The following is a 20,321-nucleotide window of genomic DNA, read 5'->3' on the forward strand; positions in this document are numbered from 1 at the left end:
CTCGTTATAAAAATTGTGTACAGTAAATTGAAAGATCCAACAGATGGCGCTCTTGTAAAGGCCCAGTAACAATGTGCCGCCCGTCTAACCTTCCTGCATAAGTAACTCTTCTTGTTACTAATGTAATCATAAGGATATAAATATTACATTTGTCTATACAGCAAGTGTTTTAACTAATGCGCTTCGTGTATTTATGTCTCATTTAAACAACATCCATTTCCCTTTTATTATTTAGATAAGGGACATTTTCCATTTTACGTGTGAACAGATCTCCCCAAAGCCTCGTCACATTAATGTTCTTAGGGTGCCAGAGCTGCGCTATTAATTAAACATAATGTGACTGGCCCTAGGAGTGGGCATTTACATGAAACTACAGCAGGGGGACAGATTTTAGGCCTGGGGTAAGGACAGTGACTCTTCGGCTTTGTAAGACGTTGACTGTTCGTTACATTCAATTTGTCAAGAGAAAACAAGTTTGCATAGAATTTAGTACAGTCTCTGCATTGTAGCTATGTAGATGCCTGCCTCCAGGATAAGCATGGTCCCCTCTATAGTCATACATGTATCCTTCATTAAAATCTAATTAAAGAGGCTTTGGTGCCACCCCTTAGGGAATCCAAGGGTCACCATTTGCCTTTCTCTCGCTCCACCGGGACATTGAGTTTGTACTCAGATAAACATAGATAGTATTGAGCTATGCGGGAGCTCTATACACTCGTATTATGCTCATTGCTCTTGTAATATCCAAAGGCAAGAAATATTTTTCAATTTCTTTACAAATTGAGTTCACTTCCTGTATGAACACTTTACGGATGAAGTTAATAGGAAAGGTATGAAGGCGGGTGATGGGTAGAGGGTGTACACTTACCTCCAGGCACATTATGACAACAGATTGTAAGTCTTACATAGCGGATGACACTACTCTAATTCATTGGAAGATAGAGAGCCTGCATGTTCAGGTCAAAGACTGTAGGTGTTTATATATATATATATATATATATATATATATATATATATATATATATATATATACACACAAACACACAGAGCATAATACTCTGTAAGACTCATTGTGACAACTTTAGATCATTCTTGACCTTTATGGTTCCTATGTGAATGACCCACTCTCATTCTTCATCATTAGTAGGTTGAGTAGTTTAGACGGGTAGGTCCAAGGTCAGACATAAACGTTTGCTTAAATTGTCTGACCGCTTTGAGTTGATAAAGAGCAATGAATAGCATATTGTGATATATATATATATTGGACCCTACATACCTGAAAGATTGTTGCTGCTTCATCTCCTCCTGCGTACTTGCGTTGTTAGTTATATTACACAGGACCTGCAAATATAGCCAAGGGTATTTATCTGGACTTCTGCACCCTGAAATAATTGCAAATGCTAGCATATTGCTAGCATTTATGATTATTTTCCACTTTCTGCCACCTCCAGGCCCGGGGGCATGTAAGAGCATGAAGGGGGGGGGCGTGGAGGAGCATGAAGGGGGGGGCATGGAGGAGCATGGGGGGGGCGTGGAGGAGCATGGAGGGGGTGTGGAGGAGCAAGAAGGGGGGGTGTGGAGGAGCATGAAGGGGGGCATGGAGGGGATTAACGGGGGCGCTGCAGGAAAAAGAGTGGGTGCGGCAGCGGGGGAGTAGGCCATCATGGGAATAGGAACATGATAAGTCTCTGGCTGCGCTTAGGACCAGCCATAGAAAAAAAATGGGCTGGAGGGGCTATCATACAGCGGCATAGAAGCCCCCATAGTGTCCAAAAAGGTCTACTTTATATCATGGCTACAAATTGCATCTTAATGTTCAGACACATTGGAGGCAATTTATGAAGCCACTTTGGCCAGACTTTCGGAGTAATTTGCACCAATTACCACACACTTATAAAGGCTTTTAAACCATTTTTTGCCCCTTTTTCTACATAGGGGGCGTAACTTTTAGAAAATGAGTGTGTTTTCCAGGTGGGAAATAGTTTGTGCGCCAAACTCATCCAGTGCGCTACATTTTATGCCGTAGCACAAGACTAGTGTTGTCGAGCTCTGTCTAAGCCAGGGACACATTAATAAATTTCCCCCATTGTGCCACATCTATCAGAGCTTGTACACCTGAAATCTGGCATGCAAGCCCTGAAAACAGTGCAATTCCTACCCCACAGCACAGAATTGTGCCCTTTTTATTTGTTACGCTACCTCCATGCCAAGAGGGCACTGTATTGCATTGCTAGGCCTCATGCACATGAGCCCATGGTCCATTGTTTGCTATAGGTGTATCATCTGGCTGTGAGGTCCACTCATGTGCCAATGATTGCAGTAAAAGATTACCAGAGAAACATGGGCAGAAACAGGATCTGAGTTTTGTGGCTCGGGCAGTCGGGTCATACATGTGGGCGTATGTATGAGCCCATAGAAGTAAATGGGGATGTGTGCTAGTGGTTGAAACAATCCCATGGGATCTGCCCACACACAAGGAGACACCAGGCCCAAAAATGTAAAAACAGCATACAAAAAAATTCCAGTAGAAAAAAACATTGTCTTCAAGCCCCCAGATTGTGTAGTAAAAAAAAAATATGTTGTTACTCATAGCAACTGGACTCCATTGGTTAATTGATGTGAAAACAAAACTGCAACTTTCTTTGTTTCTATTTTAACTCTGACCCAGTAAAACCGGATCCTGAAGATAGAAATACAGAAGTCCCTTGCAGTTACATATTCTTAAGCAGTACAGTATATCAAAGGCCTCAAATTAGCTCATATCCATTCCATCATATATGTGACAATAGTATCCTGGGGGTGAGAGTGACAGGAAAATGTACACTCTGAAAGTATGTTTAGCCTATTGATGACTTTACCCCACCTTGCCTGCTCTTGAATATCTTTTCAGCACTGTTTCCGAGCTGTGTCACATCCAGCTCTAAAAGCAGCTTCTGAGGGTAATATTACAATGCCTGGTTATATATGTATCACCTTGATCCATTTACATTAGGAATAAATACGTCATATCACCACAGGAGCACTCAGAGGCATTTATGACTTGAAAAGGAAAAAAAAAACAACTTATTCCTTTATTTATTTATTATTATTTTTTTTCTTTACTTTCTGCTTTTTTTTTTCCTCTCTAAAATCAATAATCACTTAATGGCATGTTCCACCTGCGAAATGCGGCCTTCACCTCCATTAGCGAGCTACTTCTGCCAACAATTAATAACTGCGTGAACACAATATACCCAACACGACTGAGGAGAACTGTTAAAAGAATAACCCAATGTCGTCAGAACGGATTGACACATTGTAACAATCGCATTTATCTCACGTGTTCTTTATTTCTGGCACATAAGGGGTTTGTGGCATTTTGGGTGGTATTTTTTGCCCTTTTTGTGTTCTGGATCCTGACCAAGTTACCATAAATACAGTTTTTTCCTCTTATTGCTATTATTTTGCTAGTTTTATTATGCTTATCAGATTATTTGGATAAGAGATTGCTGTAACCTTTTCACATGAAAAATAAAATGCCAGGGCTGTAAACAAACTGCATTCTGATGAATGTTTAGCTTCAAGGCTCGGTGTATGCATTAAGATTATGGCCCCAATCAAGCCCGGGTTTCAATAACTCATTATCAAGGAGCCGTACATCTACACCCAGAGATATTGTGTTTCAGTAAGAAGCGTGGGAAGATTTATCCGAGCCAGTACAAGTAATATATAGGAGAATCCACCATTTAGATGTCAATATGATTGGTTACTATTCCAATGTTTCCATTTTATCTATTTTTGTTCAATCTCCTCCCCTATTCCCATTTTTAACCTTGTCGAAGTCTATGTTGCAACTGCATGCATTGACAATGGCCACCATGTGATGGCCACCATGTGATGCCCATATAGGGGGAAACTTAACTATCCAGCGCTCCATGTGCCGGTGTATGATATAGCCCCGCAGCCACGGTGGGTATATCATGAGGCTTAAATCACATCATGTATCTGCCAGCCGTGCTGTGCTAATGGACAAGACTATGTTAGGTCCGACCTGATGTAGTTTCGCTTAAAAGCCTGCAAACATTCCACGGTGAATGTTTACAGGCTTTAAAAAACTGCTCAGACAGGGGGCAGGAATGCCACGTGACGGTACACTTCAACGGCCGCCGAGCCCCATCATGCCCCCTCCATGTCCACATTGTGTGAAGGTGGTATAGTCGCAAGAATAGTTGCAGAAAACTGGCGTAGAAATACTAATAAATGTCCCCCATAGACTTTTGTAATCCATAATTGGCAACAATAGGATTCACAGCAAGTAAAAGAAGTGTAATCTGCAATACACTAAAAGATGGACACAGAACTATAATGGGTCTGTGTGCCGCCCACTTGACACAAGGACAGAACATGGACACATACATGTAAATTTCACTTGCCCTTTTTAAACAGATCCATAAAACAACACCCCAACTAAGTCCAATTTACATTGTGATATATGGGGGGAGGGGGAGTATTTATTTTTTTTGGCGCAAGGTGATATTTTTTGGCACCCGATTTTAGCAGCGATTTGCACTGTGATCTTACTTGGAGCACACGGCCGTAATGTATTTCACCCACCGTAAAATGAACTCATGAACATCAGAAATTAGAAACCACATTCATGAAGGGGTTCAGAAGTTGGAAGGCTTGCTTTATGCTGGTCTAATATGCGACCAAAAAATTTGGCAAAAAAAGTGTCAGGAAACTAGAAGTACAGGAAAAGTGTGGGGAGTGGGGAAAAATGTGGCTGCCAAAAAATTGGTACAAAACCAATAATAAATGCCCCTGTATAGTCTTGTCATAATCCACCACTTCTAATAGAGATTATTAAGGTGCCATACATAATGGTGCGTAGTTACTGACTACGCACCATCCTGCATTTTTCTGCGCTGACATCCAGGATGATACGGCTGCTTCTAATTACACATAGGGTTAATGTATCCTATTGGCTTCTAATGATCTGTATGAAACTTCCTTTGATCTTTATAACACATGTCCTGGATTAAAATTAGTTTAGAAAAAAGCAGTGATGTGAGATGGCGGCTAAAACTGAACTAAATGGCAACAAATTCTGTCCATTTTTCTGGCGTCTCAGCTGACAGTGGCGGATGCTGTAATTATTCACAGCAGCGATCAGTGAAATTGGTGCAGATTTCAGATGCTGGAGATTTTCTGCTGCGGAAAAACTACAGCATTTCTGTTGTTAATCTGAATTCTATAGAAATTTCTACAAATAAATCTGTTATATGTGATTATACTCTATGGGTATCTACATGCAATGCAGGTAGCGCTGACCGGATTTCAAGGAACAGCCACAGAACAGAGGAAAAGACTCCTTGCATCATAATGATATACAGTATGATGCAAGGAGTCCCTACTTCCCCACAGAACAACATCTCCGTTTTGTGATCCTAATTACTGTTACGTGCTGTTTTGCCCAGTGCACAATCCAGGATTCATGGACTGACCTCGGTTGCGCGTCCCCGCACTAACATGTCTGCAGAGCTATTACACACAACATATTCTTTTATTGGTTTTATCCTGCAATTTAGTTACTTGGCTCATACATCATCAGATTTTCACAAAACTTTTATTCAATGAAATCGGAAAGAAACAATAATAAGGAGCAGTGTCACATTGTCAAGTGCTGCTAAAAAGCGACATTTATTTTCACAGCTGTATTGCAGCGCCTAAAAGTTACGTGAAGCCAAACACATTTTTTTGTTTGCTTTCACCTTATTACTGACAAATTTCTATGTGCACCCTAGACACACAAGATGTAGACGTCACGGACGCAGCGAGCAGCGCTCTCGTGTACAACGCTGTGCATTCCTATGCAAAAGAGAGGTCATTGTCTAACAGCTCCCTCCAAAACTTCTTAACCCTGTAGCTGCTGCAGGGGGCTACTGCAAGGGTTAACCTGTGACATGTCCCTCATTTGAATTGTCAGAAGCAGCAGCAGCACAGATCTTTACTTAGGACTAGATCTCTCAATTAAATGACTTCTAAAAGGGGGGAAACATGGTAAAAAAGCCTCTTCCACCTGATCTATCCATCATCCTGTGCACTGCCCCCAGTCTCAGGCACTGGCCTTCCCTTGGCTCATTTTATTATTCCGCCTGAACAATCAGAGAAGGGGATTGGGCTGGGAGGAGCCAGGCAGGCAAGCAGGCAGGCAGGCAGGCAGCAGTGCTGGCTTCAGCTCCCTCAGTAACACATGTCAGGCTGGAGAGAGAGCAGAGAGCGGGGGCCTCCAGTCTCTATACACACAGTCTATATCCTGGGCTGCCTGAGGACTCTGTAGCCTTCACCCCTTTTCAGTCCATGAGAAGCTTCTACCAGGACTTGACCACTATTCAGGAGCAAACTTGCGGTTTCTGGCAGGCAGGATCTGCGCTTGTGGGGAGCTAGCTGCGTCTTGGATCGCAAAAAAAGCTGCGTTACCTATCCCTGGAGCTGTGCATTCACACTGCTGTGCTGAGATCCCAACGTCTGCTGAGCCAGAGGGGAAACAGGGAAAGGTAAGAGAAGCCGGAGAGAGCTGGGAGTTTCAGGGGTTAAAGCAAAGTCGAGAGCAAGAGGGGGAAAGTCTTCTCATGTCCATGTATATGTGCAAGTGGCAGATAAAGTAGTGATCACGGGGGGCACATACGTGTCTGGACGTCCTGTCACTAGTCCACATTCTGGTCAGCCTCAAATGGCTGCTTACAGACATAACAATAGATTGCAAAGCAAATGGAGACTTTAGGTTTTGCGGACTTGGTGGGCTTCATCCATAGAGCCAGCCGGTGGTCATGTGCCCCCCTTATTCCCGCTCTGTTGTGGGACTCTTGCACAAATAATGAAGAATTCTCACTAGTCCCTGACAGACGCAGATATATGTGCCCCCCTGCTATAGCTGCAGAGCTTTACTCAGAGATTTTGGTCCTCTCCACCCCTTCCCCTACTCTATTTTCTATGGAAAGGATTCCCTAGCTTCATTGTAAATTGGGCGATCGCCACCCGCCTTCTAGACGGGAGAGCTGGGAAACCTTTATTTTTGCAGGAGGATCAAAGTGGCCCTAGGTCTCTGAACTGGGAATCCACCGACTTGCCTAATTAAAACCCAGCTTATAGTTCTTTCTTTTTTTTTTTGTATTACAAATTACCCTCCTCCCCTCTTCTTCTTCTTCTTCAAGATCTCCATTAAACAGGAGACGTTGCTGTTGCCTCTAGCTGCGACTGCTGGCTTCCCTCTACATTCCCTAAATTGCCTGACTATATAATTTATGTAGCAGTTCTATTAAAGTTAAAAGGTTTTTATTTCCTCAACTGCAATGAAACTTGATGAGCGCCCTCCTTATAAGTTATCTTGAGAGTCCTTTCTGGTCAGTAAAGAAGGATTCATCTCTAGTAGATTTAATCAGCATTAAGGTATTGCTTGTCTTTAAGAGCTTTACTTAATGTGGTTACTGGATGCCTGGCACAGTGTCACGTTTCTTTTATTATTTATTTTTTTTTGTATTTACCTTTCTACAAGGTTTGAGGCCGGTCATAGGCAGTCCTTCGAAAAAGAAATTTGAAACGGAGGTGGGGGGGGGGGGGTAAAAGACATGAAAACACTTGGTGGACTCTGGGCAGGAAATGCAGATTCATTTAGGGTTTGGAGATGAAATTGTTACCAAAAGCCATTCGTTGAGTAATGCATCAGATAAATCAATTTACATAAAGGTATGATGCATTTGGGTACACACAGATAATGGCTTTTAGAGTGGTTCCGTTTCCCAAGTCCTAGTGTTTTGTTACAGCTTAAAAGGTACAGTTCTGATTATAGCAGATTATGTGGTTTATTTACTGTCCTTTGCAAAATGTCTTCAAATGTTGCCATCAACTTCGCTGGCTCCAAACTTTTTCTTGGTGGTGTATATTAGGAACGTGTGGATGTAAACAAATATGTAGTATCATGTATATAATTCACATTGTAGAGTGACATAGATCATTAAGGGCCAGCTATAAAGTCATTATAGCATTTCACAAACCATTGATTAGGAGACACAATTAGGTCATCCTTGAAATATAGTATGCTGTGATGAGGTTCTTCTGACATCTGGTGGTCTTAGAAGAAGGACTGGCCTTAATTGTGGGTTAGAAGAGAAAAGTTCAGAAGAGCTAAGAAACCAGGTGGACCTTCCCAGGAACCAAGGTTGTGAAGTGTAGGTTGCATGGATGTATTATCTTCTAACTGGGTTTGCTTTAAGAGGTGGTCCCACAGTTGGGTTTAGGAAGCTGAAGGCTCACGTAGACCCCTGGTTTCAAATAACTATATCAGGGATATGACTTATTCTACTCCAAAGATAAGGTGGTTCCCTGCTTCTGCAATTGTGTTGACAGATGTTGAATTCAGACTACAGCTTCAATTGTCTCTCTGGTGACTTTTATCTGCAAATGGAAGCCTTTTGAAGGTGTCCATTCATTGCATTTAAATTGCTGATCAAGGACAGATTAGTTGTACAAAAGTGTTATTTGTTTGTAGAGCAAGTTAGAAGGGCTTCCGAAAGTTCAACCTGGTTTATTTGCTCCTAATTCCAAAATGACATTCATTGATTGCCTTGATCCAACAATAATAAGAAATTGATTAAATTGTCGAGCAAGACAAAGGAAAAAAAAACCAACTGAAAATAAAACCAGCCCGACATGTTTTTACCCCTCACTCTCTTGAGGGGTGGTAAATATATTGCTGGTAAAGTCTGGGGTATGGAACATTCCTGAATGATCTGTAATCCTTTAAGTTATCACTCTTTTAGATGGTTTCTTTGGCAAATGCAGTGCCAGTTCTGATGCCAATCTCTGCCTTCTGTCATCACCTACACTTAATAGCTGAACGATATCTGTAAAGGGTGAACACCTGAAGTCCTGACATTACTACAGACAGTTGGGAGGAGGACTATCAGTAAAAGTGATCTGGTGGGTGGCACCTCTGACAGGGATCACTGACCCCAAACAAAATAAACAGTCTCTTGCAGTCTCCATTAATTAGCTGGATCCAGTGATTTGCTACTGTTCTAGAAAGCCACCGGAAGGTTGAAGAGCATCCTCTATAACTTTTTTCTTTTTCTTTTTTTCCTCTATCCTCTTCTTTTGCTCTGTTTTCTTAGACCATGGTGAACCCAGGTAGTAGTGCCCAGCCTCCCCCTGTTACCGCGAGCACCCTCTCCTGGAAAAGGTGCGCTGGTTGTGGGGGCAAGATTGCAGATCGGTTCCTGCTCTACGCCATGGACAGCTACTGGCATAGTAGATGCCTCAAGTGTTCGTGCTGTCAGGCTCAACTTGGGGAAATTGGCACCTCGTGTTATACAAAGAGTGGAATGATCCTCTGCAGAAATGACTACATCAGGTACGTGTTTCTTCTTTATTAATATCTTTGATACATATGTAGAGGTGTTTACCCTCCACATATTAGTAGAATGTAGTGTAGCAAAACATTGTCTGAGCCAAAGCATGTGATGACATCCAGAGCTAGTGTTTCTTTAGAAATAAGTGAAATATTGCCTGATTTTTATCTGCACATAGTTTCCACTCCGCACATGACGGAACATGTCGAATCTCCTTAATTACTAAACTGGTTTGGGCATCTTTGCATTCCCTTCCTTTCGAAAATGATCCATTTCCTGACTTCTGGATGTAATCATCCTAAGTAATAACCCATTAATTGCACAAGATGTGAGCAGAGATTAATTAGATGTCCATCATGCTTCCTAATGTCATTTTAAAGATGGGAATCAATAAGGATAGTGTGCCCATGCGATCTTTCCAGGTGAAACCAAGCTTCTTAAGTCATTAAACTGAAAGGCATTTGAAGGATTACATATTTAATTTAAGTGAACGGTTTAATACACTGATGCACCTGGATGCCCTGCACTTTTTTGACGTGTGCTTTTATTTCAAGATTTCTTTAAAGTAGTCCATAAATAACCAATCTAGGCATCAAACAAAAGCAGAAACATGTTCTAAAGATACCGGTTCAAGTTTTCTTTTGAAGGATGGAATGTTACCGGGGTAATGTAGGATCCGGTTACACCATCAGTTGGATTTGAGAACACTGTAGACCTCGTATAGTGCTAAAATGATGAAGTCCAAACGCTCTAACCTATGTCCTGACGATTCCCACTGTCCTCAATCAGCTAAATAGAAGTAATATGCTCACTGAAAAGGCCATTGAGGGATTGCAACATTAATTTCACTAAGTGGTTTTTTTTAGACTTAAATGTTAGGAAATCAGCACATGCTTTAACAAACCGGAGCCCATTCTAGACTTCTCTCTCAGGCTGTTAAGCTACTGTAGGCTTGACAGAATTTTAATTAAATGGAGCAGAACATGGAGGAAAGAGAGCCATTTGTTTGAAGTGGAAGAATTGACACCACTGTCTCAATGCTTCCTATGCTACAGATGTATCTGGCCATAAACAGCATTCTGTAAAAGCTAACTTCTGGGTACTAATTACTGACTTGGTGTGATCATCTGGATCCCATCATCAGTAGTAGTGTATATGTGTGCTAAGGGCTCATTCACATGGCTGGTCTACAGTCACAAGTGTCAAATTGTGCTTTACTTTTTGTACTACATGTTGTAGTGTACCAGCAAACCCCAACAGAAAGTGTTAGGGTAAATAAAGTAAAATATAGTGTTAAACCTCATTGATGGTATTGAGTTTGGTGCCAACGCCACATTGGTTATTTTTGGGTTTTGGAGTTAGTTTCTGAGAGAAGGATATCGGTGTATTTCTTTCGTGTCTAAAATCATTTGTGCTCATAAACTTGTACAAACAACCCTCTGGATGTTCTAGTGCCCCTACCAAAATGTGACCCTAAAATTTGACTATAAACTAGTGTTGAGATAATATGAGGTATTTTATATGATGTACTGTACAATCTCTTTGAAACAACCTAGTCTATGGTAGTCAGACATTATGATCTGGATAAGAAGGTGGTCTACATGAGATGGGCTTTAGGAGAATAAGAGGGATGGAATAATGGGGACCTTGATAGGGTTATCTGCTGTGATTATACAACATTGAAATAAGATGCCTGTCAAAATGGGCAAACACAAAGGTAAGGGGCTGGGCAAAATGTCTTGAGAGTTTGATGTGAGGATATGATTGTCTTTGAAAAGCACCTTCTGAGGAAGGCCAAACAAAGTGCTTCAGCTCTACCCTTCATTTGAAGGGTTGGTGGGGGGGAGGTTGAAATCCACCTCTTCCATTAATGAAAGTGCTTTTGGTGGGAGACTGACATGTAGCTTACAATCATAGATTCAAGATAAAACAGCCTGACAGTGAATACACACAATTAAAAGCTTTAATTAGTGACTCCTCCATTTTCTTTTAGTCCTGATAGGTTTTATCTAATGAGATCTGGGCCCTGGCTTAGATCTGCTCGGAATGACGTGTCCGAAATGAATGAGAGCTGCATTGCAAACAAAACATTTAATTAACAAAATTGGCCTGTAAGAGAGGGGATTATTAACCAGGGCCGAGGACTCAGACTGTTAAAGGGCCAGTGTCTGATGACTGGGAAACATTAAAAGGATTTGGAGAGATGTTGATGTGATTACAGAATCTTCGATTCTGCGCATCTCTAAACATTTACTGCCCTGTCAGCGGGCGCCGTATGAGCTGGCGTGATATAAAATACCATAGAGGAGCTTGAGTGGTTCACCTACATCTTTACAATACAATAGGGTCGTATTGATGGTTTCTCTGCCATCGATTCACCTTGCTTGATAGGTCACATAGGGAATGACAGTCTGTTAATGCCTGTTGTGTTACTGTCTAAATAACATTGTTAACCCTGTACCATCCCGGTTTCGTGACTACAAGTGTCGTTTTGTGGTCAACACAGCTGCCCTTATCCCTGATGCGGTCAGGAAAGTTACATATTGAAAATATTGGAAATGTTTCTACCTACCCTCCCCCGTCTTGTGATAATAAATAAAATAATTAGGATCTGGTGTAACACTTAAGCATTAATAATGGTGCTGTCTGGTGCCCCAGTCCTAAATCCCAGTTTAGACAGAGGTCTTCACTGTAATTGCTGAAGTAATACGTCTGGTAGCTGCCCCCCACCCCTAGAGCCCCTCCTTGTTCCTTTAGAAGGAATCCAAGAGACATCATGCAGAGAGTTAATTTCCCTGGTAATCAACAGCAAGCTGCTATATTCAGGGAATGCTGTCCCTTTAATTGAACAGGCTAGGTAATTAAATGGCGTTTTTCCAATAGGACGTGCTAGGTAAATCTAATAGTTGGTTATTTAATATCACTTTGAAGTCTGCCCACTCAAGCACAATGACAGCACAGGAGCATGTGAACTATTAGCTGGGAGAGAGGGGAAAAAAAACTGGATCTCAAAAATTAATTAAATCGCATGCAATTTAGGGGGAACGTTTATCTTGATTTGTCATAACAGAATTAATTCAAGGCCTCCAATTCACTTGGGGGCAGATCTGTTACTCTGAATTAACCAAGCGTAATTTGGCAGATTTTTTTTTTTCCTCCTTCTCTTCTCTAATGTAGCTGCAGCCATTATGCACAGCCCTTTTTTTTTCTAAGTATCAATAGCTCCTAGAGCTTTTAAGGTGCCTTAGTATCCAGTTAGTATGAAGTACCTTTAATGGACTTGGCTCTTGGCATCACTTTGTAGCATTTAATACACCTCCCATTAACCCCTGGAGAGCTGGAGGTTAATGCATTGCACTCCTCTGCAGAAGGGACTTAAATGAAATGACGAGACTTATATAATTGCTTATAAAAAACGGTTAACGCTAAAGAACAGTGTTTTATAGGAAAAATGAAATAATGCATATGACCTTGAGGACCATAAATTACCCTTTAAGCCGGGACAATAATGCTATTTTAAGAATGGCTACGAAGCTAAGAGGAGGAGATCAATGTCTTTATTAACATTAGGATATTTGGGAGTTAGGAAGTCGCGATGCCAAGCTGATTATTGTTTTTAGCGACCATTTGTAATGAGGAATTGGTATTTTTAGTGTCCTGTATATATATTCAATGGCCTTGCATTATCTGCAGGGCAGTTCTTAAGAATGTAATTAAAATGGTAATTAAAAGGCATTGATTATAAATGTAGGCACTGGGATAGGGACTATAGCTCTAATTTTTCATACATTGGAGACCACATTATTATCATTCTTGTAATAATTAGCATAGCATTTGATCTTTATAAATATTTATTTCAAATGTATATATTTATTTACTAAATATTTTACCAAAATGTACCAAAATGATCTCACGGGTCCCAGATTTGGTGCAATGTATTGGGTCTTTAAAGTTTCCCATGGTATTTGAGGAACATTTCTTCTACCAGTTCTGTGCTGGGTGAGACACTAAAGCCAAATGTGTCAGATCTAAGCTTGGCCGCTCTTATTTTCTGTATCCACATGCAAAAATAGCAAAGTTGTTATGATACGAAACTTTAACACAGACATTATTGCAAAAGCAGTTTTGCTTCAAAAACTACTAACACACATGCAACAGAATTTTCATACCCATCCTCCTGTAGTGAGCATATCCCCCCCCATATAAATCTTTCACAACTGTGACTATTAAACCACGCCTTCTTCACTTAATAGCCACACCCACTACTGAGGCTGAAGTACAAAATAAAATGTCTGATATAGTTTTCCAGACCTTCAGCAGCCATCTAGGATAATAGCCTCCAGTGCTTAGTTTAGTTCTCCCAATTGACCTGATTAAAGGGTGATTAAACTTAAAAATAAAGCTAATTAAAATCTATGCAAATATTTCAAAGCAAGAAGAAGCGCAAGCATTTCTCCAGCAATCCAGTGCTGACTATCCTACATTAGGTCAGAAAAATATAGCAGGTGACCACTGTGTGTCTTGTGATTGGCTGTAGTTGTCACATGAGGACTGCTTGTAAATAATAATAATTCTTTTATTTATATAGTGCACACATATTACGCAGCGCTGCATAGGGCTCACAATCTAATCAACCTACCAGTATGTTTTGGAGTGTGGGAAGAAACCGGAGGACCCAGAGGAAACCCACTCAAACACAAACTATTTGCAGATGTTGACCTGGGACTTGAACCCAGGTTCCTAGTGCTGTAAGGCTGTAGTGCTAACCACTAGCCACCGTGCTGCCCCAATAAATGACAAACTTGATTTGAAGTAGAATCTTGAGGGGAGGGGTTAAATAGAGGGGAAAAGGATGTTGTTGTTTTTTGTAATGTCTGCAACAGTTTCTTTGTTTAGTTTTTTATGTTAAAAAGTCTATTAGCCCCTTAATAGATTTTGTTTAGAGTTAAATAGATTTTTAAGAGTTAAACAACCTTTTGTTTGGAAGCCACATCTCCTTAAGAACATACATTTTATCTTCTTTTTTTTTCATTTTTGCAATATAACCTATAGATGCCTTTTGTTTACTCGGACAGAGCTTTTTCAACTACTTTAGCCTGTCTCCTCTAGTGCATTAACTCCAGCGACGTCCGTAGATTAGACGAGATCCAGTGACACCAAGCAGTGGAGATCATTAAATAAAATATTTACATGTAGGCAATCTCTTATGTCAGATCTAGCATTCCGAACAATGATCTGCCTGTAATTGTAAATGGTCTCACTGTATTAGGCACATCTTGCTGTTTTGAGATTGATTGTGTTCCCCAAATGCTAAAATATTAACGATCTCCTCCAGTCTGAAGACCTTAACAGAGGAAACTGAAACCATTTCTGTCATCACAATTAAGGAGTCCCCTGGCTTTAATTAGCCTGACCTGGGGTGTATCTCCCCCCATAGCTGGAGTTGAAGAGGAGGGGAAGAAAAAGCCCATTAAAGTCCAGACTGAGACTGATAGCTACTTAATTGAGCACCTAAAGCCTCGAGCCTTTTAAATCAAACACTGTCCTGCACAATCCCCTGGTTAGATAATTAACTCTCCTGCCTCACAGAAACTCTGTGAAAACAAGTTTTTAGAAAAGGCTACAGTTACATAGTTGCCTTCGTTCTTGGCTCAAAGTGAAAAGCAATTACTTCTCGTCATTTACAAGGGTTTACATTCAGCGAGATTTTTCAATTTCCACAAAAATGATATCATTAAATATTCTGTCCTATACAGACCATCACTAACTGTCCCCCGTGAAAGGAAATTTGACCAATCTTGCGTAAGGGAGCGTGAGAAAGGGAAACGCACACGTATCGTACTGGACGACATTAGGGAAATTGGGTTTGACCTACAAATGACCTTCATGCGCTAAGACTGATAACCAACATCCAGGCAATTAAAAGAGAACAATAGATAGTATTGTATTGTGTAGCCAATATGGTCTTGGGTGGTTATTTCATACAAAGGAGTGAAGACTACATGGGGCATACAATAGAAACCTTGTCTAAAAAGCACTAAGGGCTTCTCTGCTCCATTGACTGTACTTGTTGCCGAATACGACTTAATTGTATAGACCCCCATTTTCTTCAGTGATCACTCATTTTGTTACGGAGGCAAAGGTGTAGCATGCACCTAACAATGGTCCTTAATGATGACCTTGTGTATGCCCATAATCGAAATTCACACTTTGGGTGGAGGCGAGAAGTAAAAGGTTCATCTCCTCATAGTTCAGAAGCCAAGTAGTTGGATATATATCACTTAGTTGACAGGTTTTGCTAAGTTGTCAATAGTTTTTACACGGTGGTAGCGCTTCTGACCTATTCTTAAAGATGTCTCACGGCTCATGATAAATGTCTCAAATACTTCAGGCTGTAATAAAACACACTCGTAATGCCTCAACCGTCAATCATCTTCCACACAATGGGAAGACAAAATTATACGTAGGTGACAGTCAAGTCACACCCACTTTGACGGGTAACATACAAAAATGTCATAAGCTGATGGACAAAGTTCTCAGGTGTAGAGTTTGAGGACCTTTTGAGCCTTATCGAATGAACAGTGCTGGTCCCTCCATAGGTGTGTGTCAGCTCTTTTCATAGCGAAGTTTACACCTCTGGAGGGGGTTTCATTAAGGAGATTTATTTTCCTTCTTGGCTCATGTTTTTTCTTGTATATTTGATAATTACTTTGTTTGAATTAAACATTAGGCATTCGGGATTCTTTAGGCTGCCCCCTATTGATATTTATTGGAATAGTCTACATATTAGTTACTATGGTATGTATTACTATTAGATTAGATTATAATTGGTGATAGGCAGGTCTCCAATGACTTTTGCTCTTCTGCTTTTTTTACCCCCCACTTCATAGGCTAGTGGTTGCCTAGTGAAGACTATGGAGTAATGTTGATAGCATAACACTGAAGGCATCATATTGTACAATTCTAGCGTGTGAAACATGGCTATTTATAATTAAGACTTTCCTGGAAGTACGAGACCTGGGAACAACACTCCACTTGTCTCATTAATTATGTTAGCGATCGGGTTGGACGGATCTATAAGTTACAGGTGTGGCACATTTTTGATATTTATGAAGATTAATGGGAGTTATTAATCTAAGGGTTTAGTATCGGATCTAATTAGGTTATGAAATGCAAAGAGTCATTTCTCTGTTTTCTTTTGATGTATATCTATTTACTAGTGTTTATGCCATTTCAGTTAGAACCAAGCCAACGCCAAATTGTAGCCGTGGAAAACTAATGTTAACACCCTGTCGTGTCCATTTGGCATCTGATTTGGATCTGAAAATAACTGCATTTTGTGCAGCCGTGTGTCCAATTTTCACAGTCAGTGGCATAAAACGGGTTGTCTATCGATTGCAACTTATTCTTTATCTACTAAAGGTCTGATTAGTAGGCACTGACAACAATTACATGAGTGGGGTTCCTTTCCCCATCTCTAGTGCCATAAAGCTGAACAGTGCTGCAGTTCCTATGCTTCTCTACTGCCCTTTTAGGCCCATCAAAGCAGCCCCAACCTCTGGAAATTTGAAAGTTTTCATTTAGGATCTATTGTATCACATAAGCTGAGATAACAATGGAGTCTTGAAGATTTCTCAAATGGTTGGAAGGGTTTTATAATAATAATAATTCTTTATTTATATAGCACACACAGATTACGCAGCGCTGCATAAAGCATGTCCCATTGGCCCCTGTCCCCATGGGGCTCACAATCTAAACAACCTAACAGTATGTTTTGGAGTGTGGGAGGAAACCGGAGTCCCTGGAGGAAACCCACGCAAACACGGAGAGATCATACAAACTCTTTGCAGATGTTGACCTGGGTGGGATTTGAACCCAGGACCCCAGTGCTGCAAGGCAGAAGTGCTACTCACTCAACCAGGTTACCATTCATCTTCATTTTTTGCACACTCATAGATAAGAACTGTACTATCAGACTGGGACCACTGGCAAGAGTGGCGCTGCTGCTGGGCGGATATGCAGTGGAATCAATAGTTTATCAAAAAGTTAGTTAACTATATCATAACTTTTCCATCACAGGCAAAGTTTGGTGTAGTTGTAGGGGTTCAATCGGTCAGGATAAAAAAAAAAATCAGGATGGCAAAATCTAGTAGAACCTAAATTCTGGTACCGGTTCTTATATAATTTAATTTGTCTAACATAAGGGAGTTTGGGATGTATAGATTCTCAATTTCCCTGTACATTGCACTGACGTCCTGATAGCGGGGTCTAAAGCCTGACGCCACGTCCATTAACACGGGGTAAATTGACTGTATCCACATGCAGAACTCCAGACTGCAGAAGTTTAATGTGGCTTACAAACTTGCATAAAGGTCCAATGATTCACTTAAGTGACAAACTGTTACCAGTGGAACAAAAGATGACATTTTAATGACTTGTAATGAAGATGGTTGTACATGTAATACTTTTTGAAAGCTCCGCTTGTTTACAGGATCGCCAGATATATAACAATTTATTTGGAAATTGTTGCTTTAATCGGCCCATAGGATATTAATACAATCTCCATTACTTATTACTATGTTCCTACAATCTGCAGCCTGTGACTCCTCCAGTTGTTTTAAAACCACAAATCCCAATATACCCTAAGAGGTTGAGTCTGCCATGTCTCGAAGAGAGTGGCTTCATTACTCAGTAGCATTATGCAACCTATGTCTCCGCTTCATATAACCGCAGACTACTTCATTGACTTCATATTCCGTAGCTTTTAGTCATTGGGGCTTCCTGTGAACGCCGGCCATTCTGAATACATAGTGATGTACAGGTGTAAGCAGGAATTTGCATGACTCCACCCACTATCCTGCAATAAAGAATAAACCCCTTTGTATTGGAGATTTGAGATGCAAATAACTTCTTCTTTAATGCTTTTTTTTTCAGTAAAAAAGCTTTTTACTTCCAGCCCAAAGAAAAGCGTGAGATTGCTACTGGATAGGCAAATAATGTTTCCTAAAATTTGGCTATTTCCAGCATATGTCTCTTCATATATTGACCTAGTCTTACCTTCGGGTGGGTGATAACAGAGAACAATAGCTTGCACGTTATCACTTTACATATGTTATGATGGGCACTCAAGCTTAGGTATTCTAAGTATAAATGATGGCTGGTTTATTCTTGGTCTATTAGGCTATCCAGGATGTAACTTTATAAAACTTTACACAATAAGGTGGTTGTGTAAAATCAGGTGCCTGTCTGCAGTAATTTACACTTTTCCTGAGAATGGGGGTCCCATGGTCCCTGGGGTTATGCATGCACAATACTGCTCCATTTTTTGTGTCAGGCTGATTGCACACAACCGTGGTTGGTCCACCGGACTCATCATAGTCATATATGATACACAATGTCCCTTCTTCCTCCCCAAAACAGTAGCGTCAAACTGTAATCATAACATCACGGTGCTGCTGTTTCACTAGAAAGAATGGGCTCCTTGCATTAGACTCATATTAATGGCAACCAATCAGAGCTCAGCTTTCATTTTCCCACAGTAGTTTATAAAATAAAAGATGAGCTCTGATTAGCTGCCATAAGTAACTACTCACTTCTAATAAATCTTCCCCTATATCACTATGATGCTTAGAGTCCCGTCCTTAACACAGTGGTCGGTCTGTGAAATCCAGGCAACGTATATGCACGTCATGTGTAGACGGTATTACAATACGAAACAACATTGGGGGTGGGGGGGAATAATTTTGCACATTGTATTCTGCCAATTTTTAAATGTAAATTCTTCCTTTTAATGGATAGTACTTGAATTCTGTTAATAAGTAGAGCATGTCTTAGTCTGAACAGTTTTTCATGGATCACTCATATATTATAGTTAATTAGCATCTGTGAAAAACGGATGCCGCAAGGATATAACTTGGCTGTGAAATATACTAATGAAACAAATGTTTCTCATGGCTGAGAATTGTCTAGGTCATGGGTGCAGTCACACGTTCAGATTTTCAGATGCTGTTTTTGATGCCCAAACCAGGAATGGAGTAAAAGCAGGAAGAGGAGCAGCACCTTTCAATTATTTGTCACAACCCATTATCATCCACACCTGCTTTTGGCTTCAAAAACTGCATCTGAAAAACTGAACGTGTGGTTGCACCCTGAAGGTTAGAAGTCCTAATTGATGATGTTCAGCTGAACCACCAGTCCAAGAATGATCTGCAGCCTCTTAGATAGTTGTAGTGGAACCACAAGGCCCAGCAGTATTTAAGAAACCTGTGATGGACTTTCCTTGTCACAATGTATATATGTATGTCTCCTTCAGTTTATAGCCACAGCTTATCCTTACACATAACTGCTGGCAGTGACGTTGTCCCTTTTGTCCAGTAGATACCTAGCAGCAGGATGTCACATGCCCCCTCTAAAGTAGTTACAGACAAGGCTTGTTTTAGGTACTTATGATCCCTCCATTTCCTCCACTTGCCCCGCCTCATCTCTCCCCTCCCTGTAGAGCATGTATAAGGGCCCTGGCAGCCAGAGGCCTATGTCCGGAAGTCCCACGTGTTGTGGGCTCCCCTCCCCCTCTCCCACCACCCTGAGCATTCTGCAGGAACGTGTCAGCGTGCGATCCCGGGCCTCAGACTAATTAGTTTTGAAATGGAGTTTTGATTGAACTCTCCAAATCGATGCTGCTGCAAAATTTGTTTCTCGGGCTTCCTATTAAAAGCCATCTTAAGGGGCAGTTTTTACTACTCTCCCTGTCGTTCAGTCGATACATTTAATAACAACTTACAGGCTATTTTCAATAAAGTGGCGACAGCAAATTAGTAGTTTGAACATGACAAGCCTCCTGCAAGATCAGATTCAGAAAACTCTGGGCAATTAGTTTTTTTTTTTTTCCTCCTCTTTTCCTAAGGAGGAAGCATGTGGCTGTAATGAGAAGCACTC

At 40.8% G+C, this 20,321-nt stretch overlaps 1 protein-coding gene across 2 annotated transcripts in view; it reads left to right on the top strand.

Annotated features, from left to right (window-relative positions):
* LMO4 (LIM domain only 4) overlaps positions 1 to 20,321 on the top strand; it is a 54,638-nt gene that overhangs the window by 22,142 nt on the left and 12,175 nt on the right. The window contains exons 1-2 of one of the 2 annotated variants that reach the window (XM_072128665.1): positions 6,166 to 6,536; positions 9,150 to 9,388. In XM_072128665.1, the coding sequence (XP_071984766.1) occupies positions 9,153 to 9,388 (236 nt within the window). In that variant the 5' untranslated portion in view covers positions 6,166 to 6,536; positions 9,150 to 9,152. Of the gene's footprint in view, positions 1 to 6,165; positions 6,537 to 9,149; positions 9,389 to 20,321 lie in introns of those variants that run through there. The other variant, XM_072128666.1, reaches the window with a different exon arrangement.

Source organism: Engystomops pustulosus, chromosome 10, assembly GCF_040894005.1.
Source record: "Engystomops pustulosus chromosome 10, aEngPut4.maternal, whole genome shotgun sequence".
Lineage (NCBI taxonomy): Eukaryota > Metazoa > Chordata > Amphibia > Anura > Leptodactylidae > Engystomops > Engystomops pustulosus.